At 43.8% G+C, this 15,535-nt stretch overlaps 1 protein-coding gene across 2 annotated transcripts in view; it reads right to left on the bottom strand.

Annotated features, from left to right (window-relative positions):
* The window catches only part of grin3ba (glutamate receptor, ionotropic, N-methyl-D-aspartate 3Ba), a 72,041-nt gene that overhangs the window by 24,992 nt on the left and 31,514 nt on the right, over positions 1-15,535 (bottom strand). For both annotated transcript variants that reach the window (XM_069152692.1, XM_069152693.1), the window contains exons 2-5: positions 9,020-9,726; positions 2,621-3,114; positions 1,302-1,573; positions 310-546 (exon numbers count right to left, since the gene is read on the bottom strand). In XM_069152692.1, coding sequence (XP_069008793.1) covers positions 310-546; positions 1,302-1,573; positions 2,621-3,114; positions 9,020-9,726 — 1,710 coding nt within the window. The remainder of the gene's footprint in view (positions 1-309; positions 547-1,301; positions 1,574-2,620; positions 3,115-9,019; positions 9,727-15,535) is intronic.

Genomic DNA, 15,535 nt, shown 5'->3' with positions numbered 1-15,535 from the left:
TCCTTCTGTCTCTGTCAGCTCACTTACCCTTTCCCCTTTCCCTCCCCGCATGTGCATTATCCTCCCTGTACCGTTCTACTTCATCACTGCCTACCTTCTTAACCTCTCCCCTATCTATCATTTCTCCTCCCTGGCCATCTCTATCTTCTTTCTCGATGCCGTTTTTTTCCCGCTCTAACTTTCTCTTTCCACTTGTCCTCACTGGTCTACTCCTTCCCAAAATGCGCATCCCTCCCATTTCTCTGCAATTTTCCATTCCCGACCCCACCCTGCGTGACGCCTATTTATCACAGAGGAGAGCTACCTTACCTTGGTGGCAACAGTGCGTCCAAACAGTATGGCGTAGCAGAGATTGAGGGCAGAGGAGTAGGAGAAGACGCGCAGCCTGTTCCTGCCGTGGGGCGTCATGCCAAACGGGCTGTTCCATTCGTACAAGGTGAGGAAGAGCGCCGTGAGATGCAACGTGACAAAGATGCCCACCCACATGGACCAGTGCAGAGGCCACATGAAGGCTCCGATAGGGGCTGCAGTGTCCCGGCTACGAACCTGGGCAGGTCACAAACAGACAAGAGACTGACTTGATACAGCTCATGAATTGTATTTTGTGAAAAGAAAATTGTGATTATTATTCTCCTTATAGTCTGCAGCATCTTCCCAGTAAATGTCTCTTAAGCACTCCTAGGCATAATTAGTTTGAAAAGAATTGCATACATTGCTTTTATTTTGTACCATTCATTATTTTGTCAGGGCAAAAAAAAAAAAAAAAAAAAAACGCTTTTTCAAATGACTGAGCTGGATATTGTCAGATCATATAATGCATTGCAGTTTGTCAGCCACAGAGGGAGATGTTAACAAATCAAAGAATAACTGCAGCATGTTTGAGGACTCTGTTGCGACGGCTTCTCAAAAATGGCTCTCTGACTCATTATACACTCTTAAACTGCCTCTAATTTTGAACTTCTATAATTAACATGCCCAATAAAAACTCCACAAACTAATTATTCCCAGACTAATGATCTCCTGTCCCTCTCCAGAAGACCAGGGTGAAGGGGGGCAGGCCGGAATTAAGTAGTTGCAGACCATATCATCAAATCATGTTGAAATAATGGCAGCAGCAGAGAGAGAGAGAGAGAGAGAGAGAGAGAGAGAGAGAGAGAGAGAGAGAGAGAGACGGACAAATCAAAGTAACACTGAAGTGTGCTGCGATGCTGTCACTGAATCGCAGTGCAGTGCTTTCTACAGTCATAAAAATGTAAAGTCAAAACTCTGACAAAACTAATGATGACTTCAAGCGATCGTACCAGAATGCCCAGGCTGGTGGAGTAGAAGGGCGAGGTGAAATCTATGACTCTGCTCCGGGCAGAGTTGATGGAGAAAGAGGCGACGGCCATGTCAGTGGTTCCGCTCAGCAGGTCCCCGACCAGCCCGGTCCAGCGTCCCGTCCCGCTCAGAGCCCCGTACTTCCCGTCTCCCACGATATAAAGGTCAAAGGTAAAGCCCATGTCCTCTGCCAGTTTCTCCAACAAGTCCACACAGTAGCCGTAGCAGCACTTTCTTAGATCCTCCGGTAGGTCTGTAAGAAAAAGAGGTGATCACGAGAATGACAATGGATCATGAAAGATTTTGATGGATCCTCACATGACTCTTCGTCTTGGACGTTTTTAATGACCCTGGCTCCCAAGGCTAGAATTACACATATTCCCATTAAATCCTGGGCTAAAAAAATTAATAACCCTTGAACTACATATATTAAAAAAAAAAAAAAAAAAAAAAAAAAAAAAAAAAGAGCTGGCAAGATGAAATGGAGAAGCTATAATATTACATTTCTTGCCATTTTTATATGTCTGGCAAACCTTTTTTGCAATCTCAGTTAATCGAAATCTGCAGTATGCCAATTGCTCTTGCTTGACATCAATGTATCTACTAGTTCTGACAAGGGCACTGAGCATATAGAATTATGTAGACAGATATTGTAGACATTTTGTACTGGATTTAATTACCAATCACCAATATGTCTTTTATAATTAACCCTACACCTCTTAAATCATAGGCTAAAACTCAATTACTGCATCGTCTTGAAAACAAATGCCAAATTCTTCAATTTACAATCTACTAATCTCTACCAATCTAAAGTAAAAGAAAGTTATAATGACTTATATCTTTCTGCTATACTGTAGGTTGTATTTATAGTCACTCAAAAGTCCCCTGAGTCAAAGAAATATAGTGCCTGCTATCGCTTTGACACAGTCGTATTGATCTCTTATTGATTTAATGCCTTTAATACTCTTCATTCCTGAGATGGAGCTATAGAGCTGAGCCCTTGACATTGAACCTGGTATGTTTTTGAACTAGACTGACCAGCCATGATCCCCTATTGATCGCACTTCTGAAATCCACTTGAGGAGATGCAGTAGAGATGCAGCCAGTCACATAGCATTGAGATCTAACTGAAAAGATCTAAGAGTGTACATAAGAGAAGCTTAGAGTTTACATAAATTAGACGGCATGGAGGCACTCCCATGAGTGAAAATATTTTTTGAGTAGTATTACAGGAGTTCTGCAGCATATCGGCAACTTTACCACAGTAATCTATGGAGAAATACAGAAAAATGAAACTCACTGATGCCCTCCCAGTCTGCTCCTGTGGCGTTTGGGTTGTGGAGCTGGTTGAAGAGGGCGTGGATTATGTCGGACCGGTTGGTTCTGGGGTCCATACAGAGCTGCCCAGCTGGACACAGTCCATCTTCGTCAACCTCCCGCGTGAAGACAAATGGGTGTTCCACCAGTGTCACCACCCTGAGGCGGTTTCCCTCGACAGAAAGTCCCGGCCTCCAGCGACCTCCGGCGTTACTGTCCCCCTGGCCGTCCCCTCCCCTCACCCCAGCTCCGAGACCTTGTCCTTGGCTGTTCCCGAAACCCACCAGTCCCAGGATGCCCCCCTCCAACTCCAATCGGCCTCGGGTCCATTGCCCAACAGTAACCCAGGCCGGCTGGCCCAGAGCACCCCTCTTCAGACTCCATACGTGGAAGAGCTGGGAGGACAGGACCCGAGAGACACCAGCATCCACCTGTATCAGGCCTGTGGCGCCGGTGAAGGAGGTGTTGGAGAGAAACCTCAACAGACAGAGAAAGAAGAACAGACAATAAGCGAGAGACAAAAATATTGAAGAAAAAAAAACACCCATTCTGGGGTATTGCAGTTTAGAAATGTAGCTTGCAAAAAACAAGACACATGAAAAAAAAAAAAAAAAAAAAATGGAAAAAGCAACAAGCTACAAATGCTGGTGCAGATGGGCCGAGTCTTGTTGTGGAGCTGAAGCAAGTGTAGTCTCAGATGGGTAATTGCATCTCCCAGAAAGTCATAATTAAAAGTTAATGCAGTGCAGTGAGGGTCTCCTCCTATCTGCCAGTCCATACAGGGAGTCATTGCTATTCGTCTCACTCGCCTGGTGTCCCCGCGTTGGTCTTTACCGTGGAATACATTAGGGAGAGCCATCCCCATTTGCACATATATCTGCCCTGGCCTCTTGAACCGCGCAGGGATTGTTAGCTCGAGTCTTACCGTTCGATCATGCGGACATCGTCAGGTGATGTCTCTGTGAAGCCACACAAGTACTGTTTGATCATGTCTTGATTAGTGGGGGGATTGTAAGGAGGTCATTGTAAATCATAAGGGTGGTTGTTTAAATGTTAAAGTATGCAGGGATCACTACATTCGGGATGGGTGTTGAACCGTGCGGGGACTGTTGATAATGTCTGGGTCGGGGGTAGTAAAGGGCAAGTTTTCCTTGCAGATAATGGAAAAGGGTGGTTGAGCCGAAGTGCTTTTTCCGAACAGAAAAACCCCTTTCCACCACTTGCTCTTTGTTTTATTCTCTGTTTTCTTTTTCTCCCGCTCTCATCTCCCAAGTTATATGCAGGAATTGAGGAGTGTATATTGTAACGGCTGCTGGAGAACTTTCTTTTATTAAATATGGGCTATGCGAAGGAAAATGAAAAGACTAAATTGATCATGTGGCTCATTAACCTTTTTCTCCAAGCTTGGTCTGGACTAAAGCCCGTCTGCACCACGCAGAGAATAATACAACAGGTGAACAGATGTAAGGTCTTTTTTTCCTGCTTATGCATTTGTTCATTGCCTCATTGCCTCACATTATGATTTACTTTATTATTATTCTCAAGAACCTGATTAAAAAGGCCTCTGATTTGAAAGTCGTTCCCGTCCCATTCCACATTAACTTATGTTTCCTCATCAGCGGCTCTCTCTGTCTCTGTGACCATAAAGCCGAAGTGCTAGCCTTGCCTTGAGCTGAAATCACTCATGGTAATAGAGCGGCTGAATCATCATATCCAACAGACAGCAGATTCATCAAGCCAACCAGCTCCAGACTCATACTGTAATAGCTACAGCTGGCCAAAAAAAAGAGGAAGAATTAACCATACAGTATGCTTCACTTTACATCTCTTATCTGAGCAAGAAAGCCCCCTTTCCGACAGTGACATGTTTGGATTCATGCCCAGAGATAAGAACGTAAGATAGGAGAGTGAAATAATACCTAGATAAGACCCGGGGTGTGGAAAGCACATCCCACTTTCAAGCGGTGCCACCTTTTAGTTATGGGTCCTGCTGGTTGATGTGTTGCGTCAGGCCGAAGGCTGCATTTAAAGAATGGCTGTGGATGTCAAAGCCGGTTGATAAGTCAGTCAGCGGTGTCAGAGAGGGATGGCTTCCTCTCACTAACACCTGGCCCCCGGTTTACGCGCTCAAGAGTAAATGTCAGCCGAGTGGCCGGTAAATGATGACTCTATAAGAGAGTCCCGGCCCATGTATCTCTGTCTCTTATCACTCATTCTCCTTTTAGTTTGGAGGGAAAGTTTACTCTCTGTCTTTTTCTGTCCGTCTGTCGGGGATGATACGAGCCTTGCTTGTTTCAGTGGTTTTAATCTCCTCAGGGGAGATGGAATCGGCGTGGCAGCTGTATCGAAGGAGATGGCACTGACTGGCAGATCTCACTCCGATAACAAAAACCCTCTATCCGTTTTCCCTCCCTTCTCCTTCTTTTTCTCCTCCCTCACGTCCCTTTTCCATAGAATGTTCTCCTTCCTTTTCTTTGACGTTATTTCTATCTTCCTTCAGCTGTTCCCAACTTCCTCTGTCTTTTATCTATCCGTTTGTCTTTGACCACATACCACTTTTCTCTCATGTATTTTTGGAGATAAGCGCTCAGGGATTTTTTTGGGATTCTGGACATTTAGAAGAACAACATCAAAAGTGGCTAGTTGCTCATGTTTTTACTTCAGCTTTATCCTCTTTGCTCCGCTGCTTTGAATCTGAAACAGTTATATTATGCTCCTCTCTCCCCCCTCCCCCCTCCCCCCCACCCACCCACCCCATCCTCCTCTTACCTTCCTTGTTTGCTTATATCTCCAGACATCCTCTCTCCCCTCCCTGCCTTGCTCACTCTGTCTCTTGGGCATTGAGCTGTTAATTGCCTTTTCCATGTGGAAGTCTCTCACTTCCTTCAGCTTTGTTAGGGCTCTCCAGAGCAATGGCATGTCTGTCTGTTGCAGGGGAGGGATAAGAATCAGGGAGTACATTGGAGACCATGGAGTCTAACTGCACGGGTTTGAATAGTGCGATAGGACGACCCCTTTTATCAGTCTCTCACAGGCCAGGAACAAAGGTCACTGACACTTTATTGTGGAGGACTCTATTATAAATAGTCTCTCCTGATAGTGTAGACTATGTCCTAATTGGTCCTCCAGAAGGACTGTGACTTTTCCTGGTGTCCTGATGCAGTTTGAGTCAGTTAAAAAGCATCACTCATTTTCCTTTTTCGTTAAGTTTAAGACTCCACATGAGCATCCACAACCATGTAAAGTTGTACTTATGCCCAGTGGTGTTAAAATAAACACTCTCATGTGCTCACAATAACAATCTTAATATGCTGATGATTAGCATATATACATATCTACAATCTGACTGTTGTTAGAAAATGTGCTACGAAGGACATCTCCCTGATTGGGCATAAAATACATGAGGAATTCCACAGGGAACCGTACTAGGGCCTATAGTCTTCCAAGAATATAGCAATAGACATATGTGGATGATGTGGCACAGATGTGGACACCCCATCCACTTTGTACTCTCTCACTGACCCTGAACAGATTTGATATCCAGCCAGAGGAGCACAAAATCAAATTCAACTCAAAGAAATGTAAAGTTTTACATGTCGACAGGAGGCTTTTTGGACTGCGTCTCCTTAAGAAATTCGATGTTCAAAACCCAGATATGGTTTTCCTCTATACAGGCTACGTGCGCTTGATGCTGGGGTCCCTGTTTGGCAGAGTTCCCTGACTACAGACAAGACTAAACGGCTGGAAAACATGCAGAAACAAGCTTGTAACTTGGCCAGAGGTACTCAAGAGTAACCAAAGGCCCTTTTGCACTCTAAGATTGTGCACTCGAGCAGACAGACGCACTCAACTGTGTCTTGACTTTCCCAGAATATTGTTCAAGTACAACTTCAGTGATTGGTCACACCTCCTTCGGGAGGAGCTCAAAGGTCGTCAGACAAAGAACTCAAACAAACTGGGCATCCCAAGACATCAAACTGGGAGATAAAGATAAAGATCACCAAAACAATCCTAAACGAGAGCAGATTTTAGAACTTCAACTTTTATTACGAGATATTAGAATTTAAATTTGAGTTTAGATAATTGCAACATTTAACATTTTTGGTTTACTTAGTTAATTTTTCAATGAATCCAAAATGTTGTAGCTTGGCATGTTAAGATTAACTTATTGGTCCTAAAATAAAGTTTAACTGGGGGTTGATGGTATTATTATTAATTTGCAGGCATTTGGTCATATAAAGCCATGTATTGGACAAATTATATTTTTTTATACTATATTCTTTTATAATTTAGGATCAATGAAATGTAAATTGTTCAGTCTTTACCACAGCGGTGGGCCAACGGACAGACTTTGCATTTTTATCTTGATAGTGCAGATAAGAACTAGCAATTTAATCACATAAATTCCGAATGAAGTTGTCTAAAACTTGTCTGGTAATGAGTGGCCAATAATATTACTTTGTAATACGACTCCCACTCCAATTGTTTTAGCCACTGGAACTCCATGCCCAATGATTCTGGCATCCCAGGGCTCAAATAAACTGCAGAAAGAGCGAGCGCTGTGAGGATCCAGCTTGTGATTATGTGGGCGTTGTTGATGATCAGTGTCTGCTGGCAGGCTCCATGCGTGCTCAATACTAGCTGGGCCCGGCAACCACAAATCCTTCTCTCACCAGCACCACATGACCACAGAATTTGGAAACATACTGTTTTATCCATTGTACCATTAGAAGAATATCCATGTCAACTGGCAGGGGAACATTTTTTAACTTCAGAGTGAGTTTATAACACGGAGCTACATCACGCAGTATAAGCCACGCATGGCTTAAGAGGGTTTTTTAAGTACGTGTGAAGGTTTTTTTCCTCTGTCCAAACCTGAGGATTTACTCTTCTCCGCTTTAAGTGAAAACGTTTAAGGTTTGATATGTATTTCAACATGTTTTTTTTTTTTTTTCTGTGTGTGTATTTATTATCACAGACCGCACCTTGACAGACCCGTGAAAGCTGTCAGAGGCCTTTTTGAAAAGCTCCAGGGATTGAAGCAGTGGCAACAGCAAAAGAGAAACACACAAAATGCTCTGATGTCAGTCTGGGAATCTGTATGCCATAAAGACCTCCTCCAAGTATGACAGCGTTATTCAGAAGTTGCCACCCCCACGGTGCAGAGGACAGACAAGGGCAGCAAGCGGAGCGTACAGTACCACGAGCAGAGCCAGCGACTCCTCGCAAAATGCCAAAGTGTCACTCAGAGAGCTAACGAGCTTACAGACGTTTGGTGATGTGACTGGCGTAATCTAATTGCAGTTTGTCAGCGTCTTCCATAAAGCATTTGCTGATTTTTATTTTTAGGTGCTCAGGAGTCATTTTAAAAGAGACGCATAATATAAGTTGGACTAGTTGCTGCAGGGGTTATAAGGAGTATTTCAGGAAGCACTGATAGTCCTGCATCATTTTAACTTTAGCAAGATGTTTTTTTCTTTTATCTTCAACACTGCTGGAGTTTTTTGGACAAATCTTAAATCAGCTGCAGGGTACTGCTTTGGAAGTGAGCTTGCTTAGAGTGCATATAAAAGACAAAAACCCATTTAAAAGCTACTTTTGATAAAGATTTCTATAAAAATGTTGACAGTGGGGTCTGAGGAATCGTAGCAGGATCACTGTTTCTACAAAAAATGTTTTAGCCAAATTCTCTTCACGTTTCGAGTCACATACTATTTCTTTTTTACTTTTAGTAAGTACTGCAGCTAACCTTAAGAAATATGTACTGTTGGATGTATTATGTATACAATTAGGACATATTACTTAATCATAAAAATGCGGCTTGAACTTTGACCCATGTAGTCATATCCGACCCGATCTGCAGCGTGACATTTGAAGTAATCAGAAAAAGGATGCGATTTGGAACAAGTACGCTTCCTTTTAATGCTTCTTCTTCTTTCTTATTTGGGCAGAAAATTAGCGGCACCAACTGTTGCGGCGGCTCTGTCGATGTGACGTATAATCCGGCGCGCAAAGGATTGTGGGTCAGAACAGCTTGAGTAGCATGCTGGCCTGCATACTGCAAAATACGTCCAGATGTAGTAGGACATTCTGGTACTTTTGGCATACTACGTTTAACATACTATGTATTGGGACATACTAAATCTCTTTCTGGCATACTACATACTATGGTAGTATGGATATGGATATTGGAACGCAGGGTCTGTCATGTAGTGGATGTCACCCTCCACCCCCATCACTTCATTGTCAGAACATTAAAGTTTTTTGCAAATTACACTTTCCTTTAAGTACTCAAAACAAACAAAACTATCTACCTAACTAGATACTTTAAGAGGTACATGATAAGGTCTTTTGGTAACTTTAAGTGAACATACGTGCATACCTGGCAAGATATTGTCCAGAAGAGAGCGGCTCCTGTCGGTTTGGTTGGTCATAACAATTCACCATGTTCTGAATCAGCGCCAACTCCGGCCTCACCATGGTCGCTGCGGTCACCGCCCGGCCAATCAGCTGCAAAGCATCCCGTATGTAGAAGCTTATTGGCTTACGGCCGACCTCCCCATAGGCCAGCAGTCCGAGGGGACCTCCGAGAGTGTGTAGGGAATCTGGAGACAAGGGGTATCCCATGATCCACTGCAGCGCCGGTAGTGATGGAGTGAGGCGCTGAGCAGCCCGCAGAACAGAGGAGAGACACTCGGGATCAGATCCCAGGAGGAGAACAGAGGAGATAGGAGAGGGGGAGCGCAGGAAACGGGTGGAGATAACCTTCAAAGCCTCTTCTTCCATCTGATCCTCCCTCCTCTCCTCGCTGGCCTCCCCTCTCCTATCCTTACCCCCTGTGGTGTGGGTCAGGTTGATTATGTCCCACAAATGCCAGGCGGAGCCGCTGTGCCTCTGCAGGTGAGTCAGCAACCCGTCACCACCTTCGTCCCACCCAGGGCAGATCACAGCGGCACCTCCCCAGCTGCTCTCCCCCCGGTTTCCTCTGTCCCTGTCCCTGTCCCCATCTCCACCCTGCAGGACTGTCAGCAATAAGCTACCCAGAGTGGATGGAGGCACGCGGGCGGACATCTGCAGGTTAAATCGGTTCTGTGAGAGAGGACAGGGAAGAGAAGATGAAGAAGAAAAAAAAAAAAAAAAGATCAAAGAAAAGGAAGTAAGAAAAAGATGGCGAAACAAAATTAAAATGAAGGAGGAGGGAACAAAAAGGATGAGAAGAAAGGGAAGAGAGAAAATATATTACAGATCAAAACGGAGATTGGTAGATATTGCCAAACCCCAACCCCTCACGGCTGAATGACACAAAATCACATTAAACGCAGCTTTTATGAGTACCACAGTACTGCAAAACAATTCCTGCCACTGTGGTAATTTACCACAACACAGATCAGAAACAATCAGTCACATTTGTTCATTATCTCTCACTCTGAATGAGAAGAGCTGCGCCGATACAAACAAGGAGTCAATGATTCGCATCTAATCTGCAACATCACAGTTGGCTTGGCAAGACAACAGTAGCATCCACAGTTCATCCAGAAGCCCACATTTCCCAAACCCCACTGAAAACACTGGCTTGTTTCATACTGTTCCAAAATGGATAACACTGTTGTCCTTGAATGCAGCTCACAGATGGACCTTCCCCCTCCTTCCTTTGGGGTTTCTATCCATTTTTCATCCTATCAGCGCTCCAGGCAAGGTTGACTGCTTTTATATAGAGAGCCCAAAGTTCAGCTTGAAATGACTTAAGATTTGCTTTGAATGGCGCCACCTCATTGAACAGAGGTGATAGGGATGCATCATAAACCGTGCTCATAAACACCCTCCGGCACAAATGCATACACATTTTCAAGAATTTAATGAGCTATCCATGCGTGCACACAGACCGACAACACACCCATAAGGTATTAAATCTGTACATACAAGTGTATAATAACTCCATGCAGGTATGTATAGAATGCCTGTACAAGCGAGAAACTCACACACACACACACATAGACACCTGTGTGTCTGAAGATGAGCTATTTATGCCCAAGTGCAACCCACACTGAGAGACACTCATTCAAATGGAAATATCCCACCCGGGAGTACAAAGTAAACAGAGCGACCCTCTGCTCAGAGTCCTCGAGTCCCTTAAGAGAGTAAGAAAAAACTATTTGAAGTCTGGAGAGACATGGATGAATTAATGCAGTGTATGTATTTATCCAGCTGTAAAGAGGCAGATGTGCGTGAGAGAGGGGACGTGTGAGGATAGGTGTCTCCGTTTGAACTCAGTCAGGGGCCAGAAAGATGGAAGTGGGTGATGGGTAGGGGCCGCTGGCGAAATCACAGTGGGTGGCACGGAGGAATAGAAGATTAGAAGGTGCCGCCTGCTATAGGTGTGAGCATTATTCAGTATATTATTGTCAGGAATTAATATATAACATAATGCATATTTTGTCTGAGGAAACAAAATGGTACGACGGACGACCAACGCGGAGCCTCAGGGCAGCTGGAGGAATTAGTATTTAAATCTATATCTGCTCTCATCCTTGGTTACTTTGAGGAGGATTCATCTAAGACATCAATCTCTTAAATATTAATGTACAACTAAATGTATGGCTATGTTATAAATCTGAGTAAAGTACATATAATAAATGCCAAAAGCTGCAAAAAGGAGATTGTGTGACAAATATAAACGTGAAAAGTGAAAGTGCATCATGGAGGGGGGGGAGCTGTAAATTTTGCTCTTAGTCAATATAGCTTGTTAGAAAAGCAGAGATGCATTCTTGCTGAATATATCATTGTCAAATTAATTGTAATAATGTTCATCTGTGGGACATCCCACAGCTGTGTCAGCCGTTCTGTAGCAGCATTACTTTATTATTTCTCTTGCACATTTATGGTTAGCTTACTTGACTTTTACAATTTCAATTACATTTGAGGCATTTAGCCAGCGCTCTTATCCAAATCGACTCACAGCGAGCAGAACAGCAGAATTACTTCAAGAGGGGAGGACGTGAGAATAATAATAAGAGCTAACTAGAGCATTATAGAAGTCGTGTTTGTAGTTGTTTCTGTTTGGAGAGAAAGCAAATTAGCGTGAATGGAGGAGGCAGATGTGGAAGCCGTGATGCGATTGTAAAAAGATAAGGTAAGATGAACCTTTTCTTGAGGACATGGGTTACAGCCTATAAGATGAGGCAGCACTCTGCTGTGTTGACTGGAGGAGGAAAGACTTCTGAGGGCAATCGCACTTGACAAACACCAAAGTGGACCCAGTGAAACTTTTTTTTTTTTGGGGGGTGAAAAGCAAACCATTGGAGTTATTACCTCTTACAAGTGCAGTCACTTCTCGCCATTTGAATGTTTCAGCACAATTAATTCCAGTGATATATTCAAGCAATAAAACATTGGAGAAACATTTTGTGCTGTGTTTATAGATACAAATTTGCAACATAAAACTTTACCAAACAAGAAAGATCCCCGAACACAAACCTAGGGAGAGGAAATACTCGTCCCTTGCTTGGTTTCAACCAAGAGCTCAACTAGCTGTGTTTAATATTACGTTCAGCTTACACTCGATCATGATCAGATCCTGAGACATGTAGTCATACCACTGTTCTGAAGGCGACACTGGAAGATTGAGCAAAAAAAACAGCCATGACAGAGCAGGAAAGTCCTGATATCCTTTGGGGATAATGGTGCGCATTGTCAGACAGTCCCCAGGCATTTCTTGCGTTGCACTTGGCTGTTCACATGAAATTGAAGACAAATAGTAGAAACATCTAGCCAATAAAATGTGTGAAGTGAGTGTGAATGTTGTCATTTACAGAAGATGAAAGAAATGGTCAGGTCAGAGAAACCCCCCCCCCCCCCCCCGCTGCTGTTGGACTGAGACAAGGCGAACACTTTTTTGCCTACATTTTTGGAAAAATTCTTCTTCGCAATCAAAAAGTTCTGAGACAGTTCCAAAGTGCAGCACAGTAATGTATGCGGAGCAGGAGCAATAAATAACTCTCATGGTTTAGAAAGTCTACGGCAATGAAGCAATGAGCGGCGAGAGGTGTTTTGAGTGGCATTTATGTTTTAGGAGGGGCAGAACGTCACTGTCCAAAAACGAAGAGGCTGGAGCGTTGAGTCAGGAGTGCAACAAGTGGGGTTTTGTTGCCGTTCATTGGGTTGTGCACCGTGAATTCATCTCCGAAGGGCAGACTGTCAATCCCAAGGTCAACTGTGATATTCTTTGGTGTCTGAAAGAAAACATTTGGTGCAAACGAGCTGAACTGTGGCATGATGGCAATATGACAACGTGCCCACTGGCAACCACGTTGAAAATGTTTTAATTTCTCCCCTACAACAACACAATCGTAACTTCACACAACCCTCACGCACTGCATTTGTTGCCCTGCGACTTCTAACTGTTCCTGAAAAGTTTCACACAATATTTGATGTGCACTCTCAGCTCAAGTTTCACATTTATGGTGAAATCAAATGCACTGGTGGTGACGAAAAGCATAACACAGGTGCTGATTTGATAAAGCAACGTAACATGGAAAACGTACTCACGACGGTTCTTCCTTCCTTCAGCTCCGTGTATTCATGAGTTTATGAAAAATGAGAACTAGGTTCAATTTTAGCTGGAACACAATACTTGGTAATCTGGTAAGGTGCTGAATTGACCCCAAAAAAAATACACGACAGCACTCCTTCCTGGTAGATAACTTTGTAACTATTAATTCCACTTTGAAAGTTCCAGATCTTCGTCTTTACCCACAATAAAACAATGATCCTGTGAGCTAGCCGCGGATGCCCACACATGATAAGCCCCTAACAGTTTACTGACAGTCTGCCTTTGATTAGTACTTACTGTTTTCTTATGTACACTATGGATTCTAATAAGAAGCTGTTTGCCACTTACTGTCACAAAAAGCTGTAAAGATCTTCAATCAAACAACGACAACACCCTACATATGGCGTCTTTAAGAGTCGCTGTGTATCCAGAACAATGAAATCCCTGGCAGTGATCGCTCCGGCTTAATCCAGCGGGTCTTAAAAACAAGCTGGAAACATCAGTGTTTATCCTTCTGACAAACCAGATTTAATGTATGGATGCGTATACGTCTGCATGCAGCTGTGTGAATGTTTACAAGAGCTCTTTAACTGCCTGCCTGAGTTTGTGTTTGTTTTTGACATCCTGTGCTTCTGCCTTGGGTCGGGGGCAACTTTGTTGTTGCACTTATCAGATATTTGAATTTAAAATGTCATTTTTTTCAGCGGAGCTGAGGGAACCAGAGTTAAGTTTTGATCTCGAGGGGAGCGCAGACACTAAATCTGTTATGATGTCACAGTCTAGACAAGATAAAAGGTGTCTGTAGTGTCTGGAAACTGGAAAGTTTTGCCGACTATTGGCAGGTTCTTCAGAGACGCAGAGGCATGTTTATGATGTTTATGGGGATTTGCTTTTGGTGCGCAGGGACCAGCTACAGACAAACAAGCTTGCTCTTGCCAACCATGATGCTGAATGAATCCATCACTGCTACTCAGGTCAGTCCAGACCCAGTTTGATCTTTTTGTAGAGTACGCAGGTCTTTTTTTCAGGCTTGGTTAGACATGTAATGGATTCGCAGCTACACATTTTCGACCAGCAAGGAAACCAGTGTATTTGTGTGTGTGTCTATGTGTGTATTTTTGTGCTCTTATCTTTTTCTACTCTCAGGTAAAAGCTCCATCTGCAAGCATGAGGTTTGAAAGACTCAGAACAATGCATGCAAGGTAAGCACAGCTAAAAGGAGTGTCAGCATTATGCCAGAGAAAAATATAAAATCCATCGGCCTTCTCACACATCTGCAAATGAGGAGCCCTGATCCGAACCTTTACCTCTACTTAACAATTCGGGAGTGCTGTTTGATGCTCGACTAGTCAAATGATTTTCAGGTCTTCAAACAAGCTATATGTGTACAAAATAACATGCGCTCAAAACCTCCATAAACACACACAGACAGCAGACCGGCACCAAACAAACGAGCATACACACACACACACAGGCGCCCGCTCAAGAACACACAGATACAGGACAAACACACTGAGGTGTGAATACTCGAGCATAAACCCACAGGGATCTTTGGGCAATGTGGAGTAAGCAAACTGACAGGAGTGCGTTGAATCAGAACAGGAGGGAGCAGCTCCCAGTTACTAAGCTCATTCCTTATTTAGGCCTCCACAAGAAAAGCAACAACACTTGGAAGGTGTGCATTCAGTTACACACCATCCAACGCCAAATAGAAGAGAAAAAAAATTAAGATTTCCCAACAAGAAAACAGGGGCACGGGAAAAAAACAAAACAGCAGCCCCTGCAGTTTCAAAGCTTATTAAAGGCAAGTTGGCAGAAACAACAAGAAGGTGGGACATGAGAGCATGTGCGGTTCTGTGTGCGTGTGTGTGTTTGTTTCGGAGAGTTTGGGTGGCTGGCGAAGGGAAAAGAGACCTCAGATGTGAGCTGAAGCTAAAAAAAAAAGAAGAAAAAAGCAGGTATCTCCTCTTGTCCTTCCACCACAGCTTCAGGCGAGGGATCTCTTTAACTCGCTGCAGCTTGACTTATTGCAAAAGCTCTCTGTAGCCCCAGTTGGGCTTAACATTGCAGGCATGAATCATTTGCATTGAGAAAAGCACTGGTGGATAGACTGGGGGTTGTGGGGGATGGTGTAGGGGGGTCTGCTTGGAGCTGTCCTTTGCCCTTACATCCAGCTGTATGGACCTCTGCCTGAGCCTCTGAATGGCTGCTTAGCTTTTTTTTTTTTCCTCTGTCCAGAAACAAAGCGCATGGTCAGGGCAGCACTCCAAACAACAACACTTCACTGCACACATTAATATTTCACCAGCGCTGTCACCAGGTGAGCTGGCTGTATGTAAGGGAAGGATG

This window comes from Embiotoca jacksoni, unplaced genomic scaffold (genome assembly GCF_022577435.1).
Source record: "Embiotoca jacksoni isolate LCO1_2020_lvr unplaced genomic scaffold, fEmbJac1.0.p SCAF_18, whole genome shotgun sequence".
Classification (NCBI taxonomy): Eukaryota; Metazoa; Chordata; class Actinopteri; family Embiotocidae; genus Embiotoca; species Embiotoca jacksoni.
This window is presented reverse-complemented; position numbering and strand designations above follow the sequence as displayed.